Source organism: Paralichthys olivaceus, chromosome 18 (assembly GCF_024713975.1).
Source record: "Paralichthys olivaceus isolate ysfri-2021 chromosome 18, ASM2471397v2, whole genome shotgun sequence".
Classification (NCBI taxonomy): domain Eukaryota; kingdom Metazoa; phylum Chordata; class Actinopteri; order Pleuronectiformes; family Paralichthyidae; genus Paralichthys; species Paralichthys olivaceus.
The window spans coordinates 4,701,427-4,722,236 of NC_091110.1; the positions used below are offsets into that span (position 1 = coordinate 4,701,427).

At 42.0% G+C, this 20,810-nt stretch overlaps 1 protein-coding gene across 1 annotated transcript; it reads right to left on the reverse strand.

Moving 5' to 3' along the window:
• Nucleotides 1–5,599: 5,599 nt before the first annotated feature.
• On the reverse strand, nt 5,600–20,792 carry arsb (arylsulfatase B). Its single transcript, XM_069513881.1, has 8 exons — nt 20,356–20,792; nt 19,507–19,693; nt 18,610–18,800; nt 18,079–18,286; nt 14,782–15,025; nt 13,544–13,614; nt 8,498–8,629; nt 5,600–7,659 (listed from the first exon to the last, which is right to left on the reverse strand). The coding sequence occupies exons 1-8, from the start codon at nt 20,599–20,601 to the stop codon at nt 7,394–7,396; spliced, it is 1,545 nt and encodes a 514-aa protein (XP_069369982.1). The 5' UTR covers nt 20,602–20,792; the 3' UTR covers nt 5,600–7,393.
• Nucleotides 20,793–20,810: the final 18 nt, after the last annotated feature.

The window sequence follows — 20,810 nt, forward strand, 5'->3', positions numbered from 1 at the left end:
TGAAGTCTTCTGTTGTTGCCCAGTCCAGTGGAAATATAAGGCACCTGTTTGCAGAAGATAGGGTGACATGGTGCCGTCGGCAGAACAGAAAAAAGTGTGAAACAAAACCTTTTGTATATTCATGTACGGTTTCCATGACAGTGTGAATGGTCTATTTTGAGAATGTTGTGTCTAGTAAGGAAACAACTGGTGCCAGGACCTCGGTGCCCTCTTATTTGTGCTGCTTGGTCAGTAAAATGAGACTTGAATGGAGCGAAAATACAAAGGCAGTTGCATGACTTTGGTTGGAAAGTTTCTTGCTAAACAGCTCCGCGGTTATTGACAATAATAACAGGCCTGATGTTATCCATGCAGCTCCTCATTGTTCGGATCAGTGAGTGACGTTTTGTTTGATTAGACTCACAGAACAATAAGCCGCACTTACCTCTAGCAAATGACTTATTGAGTCATAAGATTTATAGTTAATCTGAGATCTGATGGACTTGAACTCTCTGTAGCCAGTGTTTAATTATAATAATATACAGGAACTTTATTTATATATCACGCAGAGACAAAAAGGGAAGGCAGCTGAAAGTGATGATGGAGCGTTCCCATTCATGACACCGTGAATTACACTGAGATTACACTGAGATTACAGGGATACATAATACTAAAGGCACACACTTTTTACAACCTTGCACTATATTTCTACTATTTATGGCTGTACATTTTATAGCAGCTTTTGTTGATTGAAAAATTAGAAGTACAAATCCAGTATGAAATGGTTGCTTCTCTGGAGATTTTGCATTAAAAACTGAACTAGAACAAAGATAAGGATTTGACACTGCTGTAAGTAACAGTGTGATTATTTATGGTTTAAAAAAGATGTAAAATGCAGAGGAATAGTAAAGTAGTGGTGGTTTCCATAGTCCAATGATCAAATCTGAGGTTTAAGAAGAACCTACAAGAGCTTGTCTGTTCTGTTATATCATCACAGAGGTGTTTCTGTCTTTTGGACCATTTATATCCGGGATGATTCACTCAAAGACAGAAACGCCTCTGTCTTTTAGTGAATACTACATCCTCCCAACAGTCATACAGGGAAATCAACACTTTAAAATAACACTGTCAGCTTCATGGCAGAGGGATCTACAGCAGGACTGTTGTGTAGCCTGAGCTTATTGTGCCTAATGGAATGACAACTGAGTGTGTAAGAGTCCAAATCTCCTCCACGTTGCTAACAGCTTACATTCAAATCTTACTTATACATGTTAATGCACACATGATACAAATTCTATAATGTTTTGTATTAAAAAAAACATAAAGGCTCATTCTGCATCATAAGTATTTGTACTAATATTATTCCAATTAGAATTTTCTGATGCTTGTGTACTTATACTTCAGTAAATTGTCTCTGTGCAGTAACTCATCAGCTTCATTGAAAGTGATCTGCACAACTACTTTTTTTTTCTGAACCACGTCATGCTCCGTGGTGGTCTCCTTGCTCTGTGAGGGACTGTTGGGAAGGGGGTTCTCTTTTTTCTTTTTGTCAGGCGCGATGAGCTGTCGGATTTCCCCCCTTCAGGCTCAAGGTTCAACACATTCCTGGCTGCACTGGTCAGTATGATTTTAATCTGTTTTCACAGGCAGGGCAGCACACACAGACAAGACACAATCTCGTTTGGAATTCCAGTCCCTCTTAACCACGAGAGACCTTCAACTGCCGCAGAGGGAAATCGAGTGGAGGTGGCATCCATTTTTTGTGTCCCACGTGTTCACCATCAAAACATCTGGGCCTCTATTTGTCAAACTTTCATGTGGGTGAAATCTACAGGAATTATGAAAAAGGGGAAATTAAAAACTGTTATTAATGTAGATTAAATATAAGGAAATGCTTCTCTTTGTAGAAAAAAAACGTCATAAGAAGAATTTAGTACCACACAGATGAAAGTGTCTAAGCATCGGATTTATTCTTGTGTGTTTACACAATATGAATCCAAAAGAAACAAGATAAATTGGTGTAAGGTCTCTGAAACTATCTTAACTACAGTACTTTAGTTATTGTATTATCATCAACAGATGGCAAACAAACTTGTCTTTACTGCAGACATCATGGATCCACTGAACAGACCTCTGCAGATTTTTTATATCAAAATAACTTTGACAAATTAGTTTGTAATGATTACATTTGTCAGTAAAAGTGAATGGATCTTTAATTTAAGCACAACATTTGACTTTCAGCTGTTTTTTAGATACGAGCTCTGAGCATCATGCCAGTTAGTCATATCTTTGCACTGTCATATCTTTCCAGGAGGCCCACACTTCCCTGTCACAGCTGTAAAAACAAAACGTGAGGGTCAGGGCGACGTCAGAGCCGCTGTTGATTCAGCAGAGGAGTGTGTTTGTCACTCTCTGTGAGGCTGACTTCACAGGCCAGTCTAAGCGCAGGATTAAGTGTGAAAAACACACCAAAACCACTTTGAAAAGTATGAGGAGGAGACAAGTAGTGGCACAGCCAAGGTTGGCCACTCATAATGACAAGGAGGGTGGGGGGGTGGGGGCTGGAATAGTAGTTCACCACAGACCGGGTATGTGAAATGCAGCAGTGGTCTGCAGCCGAGCTGAGAAACTCGCAGGCCTCGGTTTTAGGTGACCGGCGAGTCCTGGCAACATCTAATTATACGAACCATCCCATCAGCCTGAAATGCAGAGTTTTGATTGCAGAGTAAACTAACAGAATAAGCGAGTGACAAATTTATGGCCTCAGCAGTGTAAGAAGTGCTTTCTCAGAAACAGAGAATAATCGTGCGGTCTGCTGGTAGTCGTCCATTTACCAAAATCCCACTTTAAATTCAATATCACAGCAGCTGGAGTAGAAGATGGTCGTATACACTTGTGAACATGGTTGTTCTGTCATTTCATGTTAAATCAGAGGCCGACTTGTCTTAAAGTGCTAGAAAATATATGATTGGTTTTCAAACAAGGCCCAGTCCCAATACGAAACCTTCAAATTCACTTCATCCAGATCTAATTTAGTTCCTCACTCAATAACATGCATGAGACAAAAGCCAATGCATTTCAATGTGTTCCTCCTCATTTGTTAGAGCCTGCTGGTGAAAACTAGTAATGGACACCAGAAGACGTCCGGTCCAATGTTTTGTCCCTCGCCTCCAGACTCTGCATATTCTGATTATACCTTAACTCTGCTGGTGTCACACCCACCTGTGTGTATGTGAGGAAGAGGAGCAGTAAAGATGATGAAGCTTGTGTTTGTGAAGGCTCTGGGACTTTGAACTGGAGGCATTTGACGACCCTGGAATCATATCAGGAGCAGTCACTCCTCCTCCACCATCTCCTCCGTCCATCCCTGCAGAACCAGTCACTCCTTCACCTGCTCCTCCATCCATCCCTGCAGAACCAGTCACTCCTTATCCTGCTCCTCCATCCATCCCTGCAGTACCAGTCACTCCTCCTCCACCATCTCCTCATTCCATCCCTGCTGACCCAGAGTCAGCAGTCACTCCAATTAAATGTGTTCAGTCATTTTCAGTTGTTGTGAGCTGCAACAGGAACATTTACACACAGAAATAACATTAAATACAGGAGTCCAACTGATTTCATTGAATTATTAATTATTATTATTATTATTATTAATATATTTAATATTATCATCTGCTTCTGACTCAAGGTCCAATTACCATCTTCTTCCTGAGCCTTCTGAAGTCGTCCTGTCTAAACATAGGACCAAGACCCTAATGCAAAAAAAATTCATGAGGTCAAACCTTTACTGGAACAGAACTACAGGAATAATTAATAAAATACCTTAAGAACCAAACATTTATTTTCATATGATGGGTCGTGGTTGATTTCAAAATAAGGAATGTTGATATATTTATGTCTTCACTTCAGCTGATAAAGGTGGAACTAATTTCAACTATTATATATCACTAGCTTCGTCTCAATGGACGCACGGAAGGACAACTGGAAAACACAATGCCTGTGGCTAATGGCTGTCGCCAGAACAGAGGCATGAAATGATGATTGGTTTTTAAAATTTAACTAAGTAACTGGCATCACACAGTAGTGTTGGGTCGACCATATGGGAGGACTGTTCCTACATAAATAATTCAGTGATGTACGACATAAAATCTTTACTCATTAATTAAGTGTCACAGTTGATTCTAGGTTTCAGAAATGAATTGTGTGTTGATTATATTGCTCTGTCAAACTACTAACTATATTTAGGAATAAATGTTCTGTAACAGTTCAACAATTTTGGAAATAATGAGCTTGGGATGGGAGGACATATATCACTTTAATGTCCATTTCCAAAAAATCTCCTGGCACCTAAAAAGCTCATCAATTTACATGTTACATTAAATGTTAAATGATAAATCGTGGTTTTGGTGCCAAATTATTTCTTGGCCACATGCTGCGACTTATCTGAAAGTTTCATAACTCCTGTTAAAAACCACAATAGCTGATATACACTTCAGCTTTTGCAATATAAACAACATAACACAGCAACTACTGAGTGTTCAAAGGCATTTGTTTTGTATTTTCACACAGAGCCTGGCTAGTTGTTTCCCCCAGTAAATTTAAATTAACAAATAAAGTAATTGCATTTACAATTAAACTCAAAAACAAAAAAAAAATGTGTAAGTATAAAATGTTATACAGATATTAAGCATCAAAGAGTTTGAAAGCTCAGTCTCTTTTCTTTTCAGGGATGAGAATGGTGTTGATGTATGAACAAATATGAACTATTCCTTTAAGCATCCCTCTCTTTCTGCATGTCTGAAGTTTGGTTGTGAAAAGGAGGAGCCACACTGAGACTCATAACATCCAGCTCAGTTATTTTATGTCCTACTGTACAAAAAGCTAAATCCAGCTCAGTCTAAACCACGACACAGAAAAACGCCGCCACCACCTCCCTGGCTGCAGCAGTGACAGGTCTGACAAAAAACAAAGATGACATCTGTAAAAGAAACAAGCTTCACTGACACAACGAACCTGCTTTTGTCGAATAGCTTTAAAGCTCCACTGTTTTCCCCAGTAACCACTATTGTTGCTGCCTCGCTCGGCTGCCAATCAACTCGAGGGGCGGGTTAAGGGTCACAGCTCGTATTAGGACGGGGCCGCCCAGTCTCTGCAGGGAGCATTTCCTGTGGTGGTCTGCATGCTGCTGCCAGTCGGAGGTCAAACACCAAGGGGCCAAAGGTCAAATTGCGAGTATGTATTAAGGAAGTTTGTTTCTCCCGCTCATACTCCAAATATGCTAATGACTCTTTTGGAAAGATGCACTTTTTTTAGCGTTTAGCATGTTGGTCCTCGGTAACCTTCTAACTTCAGCTGATCAAATGAAATGAAACAAAATCGGTTTCCACGGCAGCACAAATAATCTATGTCACGTCCATGAGAACTGAAGATTCACCAGTGACTGACATGTGGGAATCATCTCTGTAGCCATAATATCAGAGACACCTGAAGACGTCCTGGAATTCCTTTCGGTCTCTCAACAGAAACACACAGCCAACCCAATTAACTTGAAGGCAACAATGAAGGAAATACATTTCGTACTTCACTGAATACAAAGCAAATTAATTATGAAATAAAATCCTTTATTTTAAAAACATTTTATTTCAAACGTTTCACATTTTAGCCATTTTTTTTATGCAACAAACCATTTTCTGAAATAAAAAAACCTGATTTCTCCGAACACAGCTTTTAATGGTTGGACTGATGAGCGAATCAGGAGAATGGGATCCGCTGAAAGCTGAAGAAGTGCTCCAACTATGAGTTATCATATATTATCTGTGGCTCTTTTACTTATTGAACCAGGGGGGCTCCCAGAATCCCTAAAACTAATGGTTGCACAGCAGAATCAAGTTACATTTGTTCCAGCAAAGAAGCGCAGAGCTGAATAACAGGCAAACATTTTAGCATATTAGGCTGAGAGCAAGAAAATAAGAAAATCACTTTTAAACATACAAGATACTGTTGGAAAACAAGTGTAAAAGTTAGATTTTCCCCCTAAGGTCACAAGTGCAATTACAAGCGTCCATCAACTCCTGAGGAAAAAGTCTGACTCGTAAGCAGCTAAATGTTCCACTGTGTTCACCAACTTGTCTCTAACTTTAGCCGATTCCAGACATGAACTCCAGAGGATGTTTTTGCAATTGGATCCAGAGTTTGTCTTTCACACATGAATAATTCAGCAGGAGATTCTCTGGCAAGATCCGTTCACAACACAGAAATCTGGAGAACGTTCAGGTGAGGGGGGGGTGCAGCAGGCAGAGACGTAACAGGGCTGGGCGATATGATTTCAAATCAATATCAAGATCTTGTACCTTGATTGTTAGCTATATATTATATATGATGTTTATTATTATTATCACTCAGAGCATTACTCAGTGTGATTCTGCTCCTCTGCCTTTTTCTAACCACACACACTTGTTGTGAACTGATCTTTATAAAAACCGTCTGAATTCAGATAAACAGAGCATCGCTTCTTCTGCAACAATGAAGTCAGAACACTGTGCTTTTCATTTTCGCTTTAGAAATGTCATCAGCACGCCCACTCGCTCATTGTGAATCCTGGGGAAGTTTTCCTGCTGTTCTCACAACCCCCCCCACCCGCGGTGTTCAGTTAGGGTCTGAAAGCAGCTTTTGTCTTTTTGCTTGTTGGTCCTGAGGAGAGTACAGTGGCCCCATCAGAGCTGTTCTGCTGTCAGTCTACTGCTGCAGTCAGAAAGTATGCTGATGAGTGAGCCAATATTAAAGTCACATGTCCAGAACAACGAGCTGAAAAATACAATTAGTGCAGGATGGTGGAACCTCTCTGTGGGACAAAACTTCTGGTTTAGTGCAGCTTTAAATGTCAAAAATATGACCAAACTCCACATTCTGTGTGATACTCTCTCCATACTATCATAAAAGAGCTGAAAAATACCCTGGCGAGGCCCCACGGTTTGGATGGTGACATATTTCTCTCAGGTTAAATACTGCCTGCTATTTCTGTGGGGCTTTGTGTTTGACAAATACAAGGAGCCTGCAGCTTCTCAACAGTAGATAAACGAAGTGCAAATACCTGAAACAGCAGGGAGAGGGTCTTTACAAATCAGCAACATGTGTCTTTAAGACGTTTTACGCAATCGCTTTAATTTACCTCTGAAAGCATTATTGACCTGGGACGTAAAGATGGATAACAAGGACAGCATCCATTAGTCAACTAATGGATGGATAACATGTCACATCGAGTTTCTGCAAAGCAAAGAAATTAAATATATATGATTGAATAAAATGTCTTTTAGACAGCCATTATAAAATCTAATCATAATTCATTAAAAAATAGGATTTTCTCCACAGAGGAAAACAAAAAGTTCATCCTTTACAATCAGTTCATCATCTCCAACTAAGCCCAGGGTCCCCAGGCTCCGGTGGGGCCTGGGTCACATTTGGGGTCATCGTCTGGGAAGTTTATTGGCAAGGCGCTTTTCTGGTGTTGGTGGAGCCTACTGAGGAGATAATCCACCACTGAGGGGAACTGATCAGATACCTCCACCCTCTCCTCTGGGTCTTTCTCTATGTCGAACAGCATGACGGGCTTCAGTTGACCCAGGCTGGAGGGGCTCGACTCGGAGCTGTTGTGGTCGGGCCGCGGGAACCACACGTCACAACCTGGAGGAAGACAGATGATTTACTCAACACAGTAGTTTGAAGTTTAGCTTGTACTTTATTTAGGTTTTTCCATTTTATGCTACTTTATACAATTTAAATTTAACTAAAATAATTATATGTAGATTCTATATAAAAAACATATAATAAGCTTGTAGAATAAAATGACCATAGTATATACAAAATTAGATCAAATCAGGGACTCAACATGTTTAGCTTGTGACCTCTTACAAATAAAAATATCCACTTGTTGCATCTCAGATGTCCATGAGTGGTTGGATTTGTTTAGTATATGTCATTAAAAAGTATTTTTATTTCACTCCCTGTAGTTTCTAAGAGTCCAGACTGACAACTCTGAAAAGCAACCAACTACCACAAACTAAAGATACTTTATAAACTCTTATATAATGTAATGATACAAACAAAAAGTGGAAAATATTCACATCTGAGATAAAAAAAACCCTATAAATATTTGTCCATTACGCTTAAAAAAATACATTAAAATCTTTGTGTTTATTGAAACAATTTGAAAACAAATACATATATGCAAGATTTACACAAAGATGTAAAACTCTAATATTACTATAGCCTCTTTCCTCTTCCATTAATTATCTGACAACCCCTTAGACCTGAGGAGTCATGATAAATGAAGGAGATGAGCTCTTTTAATACTTTAAGTACTTTCAGTGGAACAGGACATTTCACAATAAGGTTTGACTCTTCCACTGATTAGCTTAGAGATAAGAAGTGAATGTGTGCCTGTGCGTATTTACGTATGTTCTTCATTTTCAACTTCCCACTTAGACTAAACATGTCTTTATGGGTGACAGGAGATACTGACCTGGGTAGCTCGTCAGCAGCTTCCAGTTATAGGATCGAATGGCGGCGTGAATGGACACATTGAAGCCGGAGTTGGCCCACGAGTCTCCGCCGACCACTTTGGCCAAAGTTAACCGACGCTCCCTGCCAGGACCTGCACAGAGCAGAGGACAGAGCTGATCGCGGAGGTCATCCATCTTTTTAAAACAAAGATAGAAACTGCTGATTAAGATGATATTAGACTTCCACTGCATACAAAACGCCCTGTGTTGGTTGACTGGCACCGAACCTTGCATACCTGGAAATCAGTCTGTATTGAAGGTGTGAAAATAAATAGTGATACTGTGAGAAAGACTTCTTTTGTGCAGAAAAATCTGCAGTGAAACGGCAGAAATCTGAGTGGGTCAAAAACTGCTAAAAACAAAACAAATTCAGGACTATCTTCTTCTTTAAGAGCAGAAATGATTTGACGTATTAATTTCTTTAAACACACGGTACTTTGGGGTTGGAAGAATGTGACAAATTTGGTGGTAATGCGGTCGACTCAGCACCAGTCTGCCACTTCTGCCAAGCACAATGAATAATTTGACTCTGCTGCAGTTGGGGCAGATTGGAAGAAGGAACAAGGGTCTTAGATACCAACCGGCATCATTTTAAAAGTTTCACAAGGCAAAAGTACATAATTAATGGATGTTTTGATCGTGTCCAGAATTTTCTGTAGCCTCCTGCATGCTGCTATTTCTGTCCCTCCAGAAAATGTCTCCCTGAAGTGAGCACACATTTCAAGGTTTTTTTTTTTTTTTTTGGAACGGAGATCTGGCCTTGGGTGTATTCTCAGGTTCATGCTGTGGTCGACCCCCGACAATATGGTCCTGATTAGACAGATTTGCAAGTAATTTTTGCCTCCTCACGCTGTCAAAAGCAACTATTTCCCCCACATTCTTCGCAGATGGACAAAGCCCCACCCACACAGAGCTCGTTTTATAGAGCCGATGCGACCACAGCGACGTGACGGGAGAATTAAAACATTTCTGATCTCAGCGTTTTTTTGCCACCACATGTTAAAGCTGCGACATTGAATTCTTCTCTGCTGGCAAATGACATGCGGGTATCTTAATTGCTCTCACATGAGACATGGAAGCGTACTTATACACATGAAGGTTGTGAAGCTCAAAAACTTGCATAAGAATAGTGTAGTGACATCTTGTAGTATTCTGGTGTTGACGCAGGTGGTAAGACAAACGATTTGGGCTAAGCAAACATCTGAGTTGCAGGAAAGGGGCTTCAGTCCCCAACAGTAACTCTGCCCCTTTTATTATGTTCATTCCTCTCACAGGACTGAGAAGAGAATGTCATAGCAGGCCCTGCTCATCTGGATCCACAGCAGGAGGATGCACAAAGAGGCTCAAGAACAAGCAGGGAGGAGAGGGGGAGAAACGGTGGGCAGAGACCCTTAGAGAGCAAAGAAGAGTGTGGTGGGGAAATTTGGGAGTGATATAAGACTTAGGTAGAGTCCAGCGACTCTCTCTCTCTCTTACTTCCTCTCTCCCTCGAGACGTGAGCACTTCAGGGACCCCTCTGTGGCCCATTTCAATCAGGATCCCTCTTGTCACACGGTGCAAGAGCAAAGAAGAAGGGTTTTCAACAGCGACTTGAAAGGAGAAAGGTATGCAAGAAAAAAAAAAAGGGCCACAGTCTTTTTATGAGCTAAATAGACAAAACCCAAAGAAGCTTGAAGAGGGAGTTGAGAAGAAATGTGGAGAGCGCGGTTCCAAACAGAGGCCGGGTTATGAGGAAAGAGAGGGGGTGAAAGAGAAAGAGGAATCTCAGGGTGGAATGCGCCGAGGGAGGCTGGTTGTCACTGTGGAGGCTGACAATAAAGATTCAAACATAAAACACGGGGGCGAAAGCTTGTAAAGCGTCAGGGTTTTTCTCTGATCATGCGGGTGATTTAAATGGTAATGACCAATAGTAAACTTGGAGGATAATTCGAGGACGCCTGGCTTAAGCTTTATAAACAGGCAGTTCTCGGAAACGTGATAAAGCGGTGACTGAACTTTCCACAGACATTATTCATCACACAGAGGCCACTCGTATTTATTCCCAGTAGGTTTTGACTACTTCTCAGCCATTAGAGGAAAGAGAAAGAACATTTGCATTAATTTACTCTTCTTTTTAATTTAAAGAGCTGCAGTTTTTCTACTTTCATAATGGTCATTAATCAAAATTGCAGTTTAATGTGAAAGGTGACTTTGCAGACCCCCTTAGATCTGTGGAATGCTTTAGTGTCACTCAGCTAATGCTTTTGGTTTTTTACGGCCTGCACCATTAATGATTTGGTCTCCACACTCCATCAACCTCGTTAACGGTTGCGACAGGAAGCCGTTTTCAGATAACGTCATTGTACACAGCCTGCCCAGCAGCACACAGCCCACAGACCAAGTTAGCAACGAGCTAAACAACAGACAGAAGTCAGATTTGTGCCTCTGGAGTTGGTGGACACCACTTCACTGATGATGATCCAACATCTACAAGTTTGAGTGTGGTCGGTCAGCGCAAGTGTAAATACTTTTAATTTCCAAGATTGATCAATCAAATTTTAATTGTACAGTCCATATTCACAAGTTGTCTAATAAGGCTTAACAAGGTGTGACATCCTCTGTCCTTAACCTTCAACAAGAGTACGGAAAAACTACCAAAAAATCTAACAGGGGAAGAAAAAAAGAAAGTAGAAACCTCAGAAAGAGCCACATGTTGATTCAAAAAAAGAACCAGAAACTCTGCAATACCTTCACGCTGGATCAAAAGCTACGCATCTGCTCTCTTGCAGAATCATTATGTGCCTATTATGGTCCATCTGTGAAACATTTCAGGACAGAAATGTACTCCTCCTATACCTCTTCTGTTTTTGAATGTCCAACAAAGGTGCAGCGTCCTCCACAAAGTCAGAAATAGTGGCCTCACACCGGGAATACGCTTCCTCCTCAGAAATGGCTGTGGTTTGGTTCACCTAATAGCAAGTGGTTCAGACAATAATGAAACCACTCCACTGTGTAACAAAGCAATAATAAAGGGCAGTCGCTAGACCCATTTCCTGGAAACCTCCCTACAATCTTAAACTGTACGCACCCTGCCCTCAAATGTCAACCCTCTTCGATGACTGATTACAGTTTCCACAGTGACTGATTACATTTTAAGAATTCAGATCACCGTTGCACACAAGTGGAGGAGGTTTCATTTTAATCAGGCAGACTTTCTAAACGTGGCTAAATTGGAGACCCACTGATGATAATCCAGACACCACGTGAGATCAGCCACAAACAACATCCGCCCGAAGACTCGCAATCCAAACAAACAGACTTCATGATGAGCATAATAGGCTAATAGGCTGAGTTTAGTCAAATGTTATGTAATACGCTTCCTCAGTCTGTTTTAACTTGCGTCAATTGGTTTTTACAATGTCTATGGTTTGGGAGTTTTGGCCCAAACAATGAGGTCTTGATACTTATGGCCATGTTGGGGAAAAAGAGCGAGAATTACAACATTAGAAAAGAAAGAACACGCTTCCCACAAAGTATAAAAAAGGGATGAAGGGAAGGAAGGAACACAGGTTTTCCATCACCTCAACATCCTTTGTCAAATTGATACCTTCAGTGGCTCAGAGGGTTTCAAGCAGCCAGGGCTGTGTACGTGTCTGCACGTGTTTCCTCCCACAGTCCAGAGACATGCAGCTTAGGTTAACTGGTGACTCTAATTGCCTGCAGGGGTGAATGGTTGTGTGTCTGTGTTTGTCAGCCCTGTGACAGACTGGTGACCTGCCCAGCGTGCACCCCTCCTCTCTCACCCTGTGCGAGCAGGGAGACTCCGGCCCCCGGCGCCCATCTATACATAGATGGTGGGTGGATGGATGGATGGGGTTTAAACTAGTGGCTCCCAACCTGGAGAGGTCAGCAGATAATTAAAGGGATATAGTTTACAGACAGTGTGATGTCACTGTGATGGCAGTGTGTGAATTATGTGCTTGAATGGGTGAACAGCAAAAAGAAGAGCTCTATATAAATACAGACCATTTATTATTCATACCCACATAAAGCTTCAACCTGGAATGAAAGACCACAAGCAGACATAGTTGTATTTTAAGAAGTCTGAAAAGTTGGAAACCAACGGGTTAAAATTCTGTCAATATGATTCTCTTCTGGGCTGAGAATACAATTTTATATTGTGACATGTAATTTTTTGCTTTAGTATCGGATGTACACTGAAAAATCCTTCATTACCTCATTTCCAATGAGCTTCAGGACAGTGTTAAATCTGTTCAACAGGACAAGGTGCAGGAGATCAGGTAAAGAAAAGTAGGTGTTAATTAGGTGTGTTAGATTATATATATCTATATAATGTGACAACCCCGCTCTGGTCGGATTAGGTAGTTTGTTCCCCGATGAGAGAACTGCAGACAAGAACAGTATGGACGTGCAGTAATGGCGACGCCAGACGACGCTCCTTGGAGGAACACGGCGGTCAAGAAGGAGCATGAGCCCGTATGATTTACATATAGAAGTGAAATGATCTCAGCCTATTGGCAGGATTTGCTGCGATCTGTTTACCTTGTGTCAGTCAATGTTTCTATTTCACGACTGTGTGTTTCAACATTCATGTCAAAATTCTCCCTTCACCAACTCTGGAAAAGAGCATATTCGGTGAATGGTACATACATTAAGCTGTGGCTCAAAGCACAGGGGAGGAAGAGCGGGAACGTCCAATAACCGCTAACCAGAAGGTCAGCGGTTCGATCCCCGGCTCCTCAACTCTGCATGTGGAAACTTCCTGTGCCATATGAGTGTGAAGGATGTGTGATAGAAAAGCGCTGCATATAGAGCTGCAGAATGAATGTGTGAGTGAATGAGTGAATAGGGTTTAACTTAAACCTGAAATTGTTGGTTGGAGAGTTTTTCTCCTGGGAGCTTTGTCATGATGGACATTCTTCATAATTGTCTGACATTGTATAGATTAATCCATTAACATGATATAATCATTAGTGTTCTGATGTACAGTGAAAATGTGAACTTACATGGAGCAATATCTTCATAGAGAGGGTCGATGTTGTGCAGCAGCTCCAGTCTGGGTGAGGCAAACCCGTAGCTGTAACATAAAAGCAATGTTACTAAAAACACACGAATACACCAACACACACCACACAGCCTAACTCGTGCACTGCAAAGTTTACTGGGATGTGTAAATCTGAACCAGCTGGCCGATGTTCACCAGGCAGTCATATGCTCTGACCGCACTCCACCGCAGAGAAAACGCACCGCTCTCACTGACCACAGTGTCTGATAACACAACTAAAATAACTCTCACTCTCTGCTGCCTGCCTACTGTTTTGGTTTCATTCGGCTTTTATTTCACGACCCGAGCTGTCAGGCTGCTGTTTTCTGTAACCAGCGAGCCAATTAAAAGACAAAATGCAACTGTAAAGCAGTGCAAACAAACAGCAGTTTGTTCCTCGTGTTGTTGCACGGCTCACACGGCAACGCCAGCAGCCAGCGGTCAGCTGATGTGCGCCGGCCAATCGAGTCAAGTGGAGGCTGTGAGTAGTAGTTTGTGGTCCTGGCTAAGCCTTGATTTTCTGCTGGGGCTCTGCAGTAGCCCTCAATTTCACCTCTTTCACTGCGTCCACATTTAGTTTACAAATATAATTTGTCAGTCAAACAGGACTCGGCGACAGCTTGTGTGATGACCCGAGCACAAACCAACATGGAAAATTGACTTAATCTGATTCATCAAATCACCAATTTCTTTGAAAACTTCGAGAACACATGATTTAATATATCATGCACACAATAATTACAACATCTCAGGTTTGTTCAACTTCCAACATGAAAAGATTTGGAGAAAACGAATTAGCTGACATAAAAGTAGGCTTTAATAGTTCTGAGAGGCAGAGGTGGGGATGGAGAGCAAGTAATGGCAAAAAACAGAGGGATGAGGGGACTACACATTGGTGTTAGAATGGCTGATGGAATTTCCTTCTCTTTGAGCTCCCATTGCCACAGTAACAAAGGGCTTATTGAAGGAGCAGGAGCTCCTACAAGAAAAAGACGCTGGGTCAGGGAGACAGACAGAGAGAGCTGGAGTGAGAGTGCACTGGGGGAAGGATCAGGAAGGGGCACAAAGAGAGGGCAGGCTGTCAGAAGTAAAGAGCTGCTATCGCTCACGCTGTAAGTGCAGGCCACAGGCCGACCTGCCACCGTGACAAATTCTCAACAGGGAATTTAAGATCTGTAAAAAACCTTCTTCCCTGCTCACCTGATTGTTTTCCACACGTTGAATCCATCTAGAGGCTTTGTGGTGTTGGGAGTCGCTCCTGCCAGGCCCACAAGGGTAGGCAGCCAATCAGAGATGTGGATCAATTCGAGGCTGACGGTTCCGGGTTGTTTCAGTAGCGGACTGGCGACAAATCCAACTCCTCGGACCCCACCTTCCCACAGTGACCCCTTCCTGCCTCGTAGTGGCCAATTGCTGCCGCCGGACAAAGTCTGACCTCCGTTATCTGCCGGAGGAACAAAATGTAAAGACACAAGCAGCAAAATACACTATTTTAATTCAGTGGATATAAAGATGAACGAGGTGTTAATGAGCCGCCTCCACCCCATATAGAACCCAAACCTTAGGGTTAAAGGCAGAATTGCAATCAATTGGCGCCCAAGAAAAACAACAATTTAAATTCATATATATAGCTCTTCTCTTTACATCTGCTGTTATGATTGAGTTCACTTTTCCAGGTTAAAAATATAGTTACATTTTAAAGTAACAGAATTTGTTAGATGAAGAAGATGAGAGTAGTGTGGTGCAGTCTGTCAACACAAAGTTGGCAAACACATTATCGTTCCTGGCATGAAGTAGATATCTATAAGATCTTAAATAGATGCACACATTGTGTTTTCCTGTACCAAGGTTCATGACAATCAATCCACAAGAGACGTTTCACTCAAGTACAAGTACAAATTTCAAGCTCATGGTTGTGCTTGATGAAAAGTCACAGGTTAGCAAATCAATCATTGGGATATTTTCTCTGGGAACAATGAATATCTACAAGATTCTGTACCAATACTGAAAATAACTAAAACCTTATTGTAGAACTAGGATAAAAGTCAGGGGATCAACAATGTCATTATGCTTCATCTTCTGAGGACCATGAATCTAAAAAAAATAGTCCAATAGTCAGTGATGTATTTTAATTAAAGCCAGATATGAGCAAAAGATCGACAAATTTAGAGAATTTCATCTTCTGGTGACCAAGAAAAGGTTTTATGGCAATTCTTCCAATAGCTAAGTCTGGAGATACAGTCTATGGTCTGGACCAAAGTGGCAGGGTGACTAACACAGTTAGCGTGGATAAAAACAAGTGACCTAAGACATTAAACAAACAGAAATATTCATCCCTTTGTCCGCCCTGCTAGACAAATATTCCTGCACCCCGTCCAACCATTACACAAGTGCACACACAGGCAGCGAGGCCGACTGTCCCAACAGGCCGGTCCAGTATAAACACACATGGCCAATCGCATCCAGCCAGGGCTCCCCTTTCAGCGGCACAATGTCGTGCAAGTCCAGGAAGTAGTCTGTGCCGATTCCCGAACTGTTCTGGAAAAGACCGTCTCGCTCCTTAATGCCTTTTCAAGCTGCCTTGGCTCTCTGCTGCTGGCCATACCCCCACGCCCCCACCCCCGCTTTAACTGCAGCTTATTTGCTTACAGTCAAGTCCCAGTGAGGCGGTGAGTTTGCAGAAAATGTCATCACTAAGGAACAAGTTCAGGGCTCATTTGTTTCCTGTGAGGCCTGACACATGTGGGTCAATAATAACAGCTTGACCACGAGAGAAATTCAAATGATCAAGATGCAAATATCATCAATAACACCTTTGGTCAGATAACTTTGCAGCAACAGTGACAATTATTGGTTTATAAACTATATTCTGGTCACATCAGAGATTACATAACCGGTGCATAACTTTTACTGACACAGAAAACAAGGAGTTTTCTTAGAGTCTTTCTCCTCAGCCTCAAATCAGCAGATTGTGTCTGCACAGCACATGGCTGACTGAATCCTCTGAGTCAGAGCCAACCAAATGTGTGGAAGAACAATGAAACAGGCCACCTACCGCAGCCCACCACACGCATTAAAACCTCGCACTTTACTTTCACAGCATTGTTCCTGTCTTCTAATTACCCCTTTAAACCCCTAAAAATAACCCTTAAAGGAGTTACCTACTTCAGATGCAATCCATTATAAGTTCCACATGTGGAAACCAGTGAGTAGGCACATGTTTAGATGATGGCTCTAGCCTCGTCTTGGCCTTATTATGTTCCTCAAAGGTTTATGGGATGGATATTTTTCAAGATTCAACAGAACTGAGACTCCAGTGGTCTATTTGAAGACCTGAGCCAAGTGAAGTCTTCTTTCTTTCTGTATAAATCTCTGTGTCCTTCTCGACCCTGATAAACAAGAAGCCCTGTTAGAGCCTATAAAAGAAAACACTGGTCTCTGGTGGACAAACTGAGTATTGCAATGGCATTTTTCCAGTGTTACCAGTCATGAATGACTCAAAATCACAACTAATACAAACATCAAACATGCAAAGCAGAGGTAAGGGCTCAGAATCAGGGACGGCTTTAAGAAAGGGGAGTGGGGCACGTTGTAGAATTAGTCAAAAGTGCTTAAAGCTCTTGTTCTTGGTGTCTAATAAACTGTATATTACTAATATTTAATTAAATGGATATCAAATAAGCAAGTTTAAATATTCTGATATGAAATGTAAGGAAAAGAAATGTATTGAAAGTGATGCAAATGGCGAAAAATGAATAAAGTCTTCAGGAATCAGTTAGAGGTTGTTTTGTTGGTTTGGCATAATTAATATCTTGAATCATTTTCTGTCTTTTTTTTTTTTTGGCTCTATGCTTTCTAAAAATTCTCTTTAGAGTTGTTTTTAGTCTTTTCCTCGTCTCTTTTTGTTCCTCTTTGGTTGTTTTGCTTCTTTTTGTGCTTTTTTTGTTCCTTTATTTATGAATGATTTTCCATCAAGCGTCACTTACAGACCTGACAGAGCCTCAGCCTGTTCAGTAATGCATCCTATCAACCAACTACCTGTCACCCTCTGGCTCTGGATGGGGTCACCATGTGCACTCAATCTGATACTGATTTGTCTGATGGAAAAGAGATCCAGGTAATTCTTCATCAAGTTGTGTATAAAATGTGCCATCAAACCCTCTGATGCATTAATTCAATAAACCTGGAGCTAAGCTTTCACCTGAACTCTTCACCCTGGGAAAATCTGTCTCTGATGTTTAAGGGAAATCAGATTTTCTGCAAACATAAAACGTGACTACTCTTTTACTTCATCAGCACCCACTGATCTGGTTTCAATTCTGGCTGAATATAAAAAAAACCACTGGATAAAAGCATTCCTAGTGTCATTCATGATTATCCTATTTGTGAGTTAACCTTGTTTATGACTTGTACTGTAGCAGGCCACCAATGGGCGATCAAGACACAACCATAACAGAGAGAGTTAGATTTATCCAGTGGCTCGGTACAGGCACACACCTGTCGAGAACACGAGCACTGTGTCGTCCCAAAGTCCTGCCTGCTGCAGAGCCAGGGTGATGTTGCCCACTGCCTCATCCATGGCCGACACCATGCCAGCGTAGCGCCTGCGGTTGGGGTCGCTGATAAAATGGTAGGGGGCCAGGTAGCGCTCTGGCACCTGGAGGGGAGAGTGGACTGCCTGCAGCGCCACATAGAGGAAGAGCGGCTGAAAGATAAAGAGGAAAACATGTGAAGACCCGTCTCTGTGGCTCAAGCTGTCTTCATTGTCTAAAAGACAAATAATCATTTTCCAACCCACATAATACTGGACTGGACTCACAATCATTGACTGACAGAACTGTGACAATCAGTTGCACCTTAGGTCAAACACAAATCACAGCATTGTGACTCCTCACCAAGATGAGAGACCCCATCTCCCCCACACTGACCTCTCTTCACTCCTGTTCCACTTTTAGGGAAACTAAAAAAGCGATCAAGCATTTTCCTTTGTGATATATATGTGTATGTGTGTGTTTATGTGAGTGTCACCTTGTCGGAATTGTGTTTTTCAATGATGCTGATGGCCCTCTGACTGAGTAGCTCAGTCGAATAAACTCCTTTGTATCCGGTGGCGACTTCTTCTCCCTCCCTCAGGTCCAACGCACAGCGAGTCAGGTTCAGAGCAGTGATGGGATAACAGCGCTCATGCGTGTAGTAATCCTCACTGCCTGTCAGGTAGCCTGCAGGCAGACATGAGCCAGAACAATACTATTTGAGTTCAACTCACTTTTAAAAGTTTCAGCTTGATTCACTGAGTGAATGACCCATGAACAATTTTCTCTTTGTTGTTCCAGCCACAAATGATTCAGCATATTGTCTAATTGCTCCTAACCTGTATCTTTCAGCTGCATTGGAAATCCCTCAACTTATTTTTCCAAACTAATTAAGCCAACAAATAAAATACACAACACATACGAAACATTTTTCATATTGCACAAAACCATATACAGCAGTTATACTTGTTTTGTTGTGTTCATTTAGTGTGTAGGTCTCAAAATATTGTGTGATGTTGAGATTCAGTGTCAGTGATGCCTTCACACCTTCACCCTGTAAACACTTCACTACCCGCTTAACATCCCACAGAATTGAGGAACATTCTCAATGTTTTTTGGGTTCTGCTCCAGAAATGCCAATATTATTGTGATTTGAATTCCTTTTCTCAAATATTTTATACATATCATCATAATAATATTTATGAAAAGTATCAGGCCTTTATAGAGGAAATAATATGTGACTGGACAGTGGACTAATGAATAATAATACAGAATTTACATTGCATGTATTATGTACTAACATTATGGACAGCATGATTAACAATTTAAATATGTTTTTACTTTTCTTATAACACAGTCACCTAATAAAATGTTAATACAACGACAGACAAACCAAAGTAGGAGTCAAAGCCGCGGCGGGTGGGCAGGCAGTCCTTCTTGTACATGCCCAGGTGCCACTTGCCGACCATGTGTGTGGCGTAGCCCTCCTCCTTCAGCAGCTGGGGCAGCAGCTTCTCGTCCAGGGGCACACAGTACGGCTGACAGGGCCAGATGAGCTGGTGCTGCAGGCCAGTGTGGATCTGTGCAGGAGGTCAAACATGTTGAAAATGGCTCCAAGCCAAGAGGGAACTTGCAGACTCTGATATGCAAGCAGAAGTTTTGAAACACACATGGTGAAGGGAGGAAGGTGTGATTGGTCTTGTAGTTGAAGTTCATAAGAGTCTGTCAGCAGGAGGTTCTTTTACTATGAATTATCTTATTATTACTCATACGTAAAAGTACATTTTAATTCAGAGCTCAGTTTCACACAGCAGTGTGTCCATCTCTTGTGTTTTCAACCAACCTTATGATGCACAATGATGTTAGTCTTCTTCATCATTAAAATGTTTTAAATGGCTTTATCTGTCGAAGTATCATCGGTGTCTAATAATGTTTTCATTGTGTAAAACCTCAGCTGTTAGAGAGTTTTCGCATCTATAGTTGTATTGTGTCTTTTACCTCTTTTTCTACTCTTTCAATCTCTTATTCTCCTTGAAAATTGTTTGAAACTGTGCTCTTTGAATTGAAATGGACTTTTTAATGTTGTCTCTTGAGTTGTGTTCATGTCCCTGTGCAGAATCCCCTTGTGTGTGAATGAACTTTAGAAATCAAACCGCCTCTCCTGCTGACAGGCCTGCAGCCCAGCAGCTGTGACCGGGCAGCGGGCTGCAGGCTGCAGGCGGAGGACCCCCCGTGGTCTCACCTGGTACCTCCCGGTCATGAGCTGGTTGCGGGACGGGCTGCACATAGGCTGCACGTAGTAGTTCTCCAGGCGGACTCCTCCGGCCGACACTTTGTCCAGGTTTGGCGTCCGGATCTCCGAGCTGTGATACCCGACATCGTTCCAGCCGAAGTCGTCGGCCATGATGAACACGATGTGAGGCCGCCGGGCAGCTGCCAGAGCCGGGCAGCTGAGCAGGAACACCACGGTCAGGAACTTTTCCTCCATCGTTAGCTTGTCATGTGCACAGCGGCTTCAGACTCGCACAACGCTCGGGTTAAAGGCGGAGGAACATGGCGGAGGTGGAGCAGCAGTAACCAGACGCATCAAACTGAAGATCGAAGAAGGTAAAAGTAAAACCTGTTCTGCTTTTCACTTCCCTGTTCAGCAGATCAAAAACACTGCCTCAGCTGCAGCAGCCAATCAGATGGCTGGAA

Bases quoted from the DNA above. Each gene is read 5' to 3' on its own strand.
- arsb (XM_069513881.1), bottom strand. From the start codon at position 20,601: ATGGAGGAAAAGTTCCTGACCGTGGTGTTCCTGCTCAGCTGCCCGGCT. The intron at 18,801-19,506 runs GTTTGTCTGTCG...GTCTGCCTGCAG, and splicing joins CGGCTTTGACTCCTACTTTG to GCTACCTGACAGGCAGTGAG. The intron at 8,630-13,543 runs GTAAGTTCACAT...TGCTCTGTGCAG, and splicing joins CTATGAAGATATTGCTCCAT to GTCCTGGCAGGGAGCGTCGG.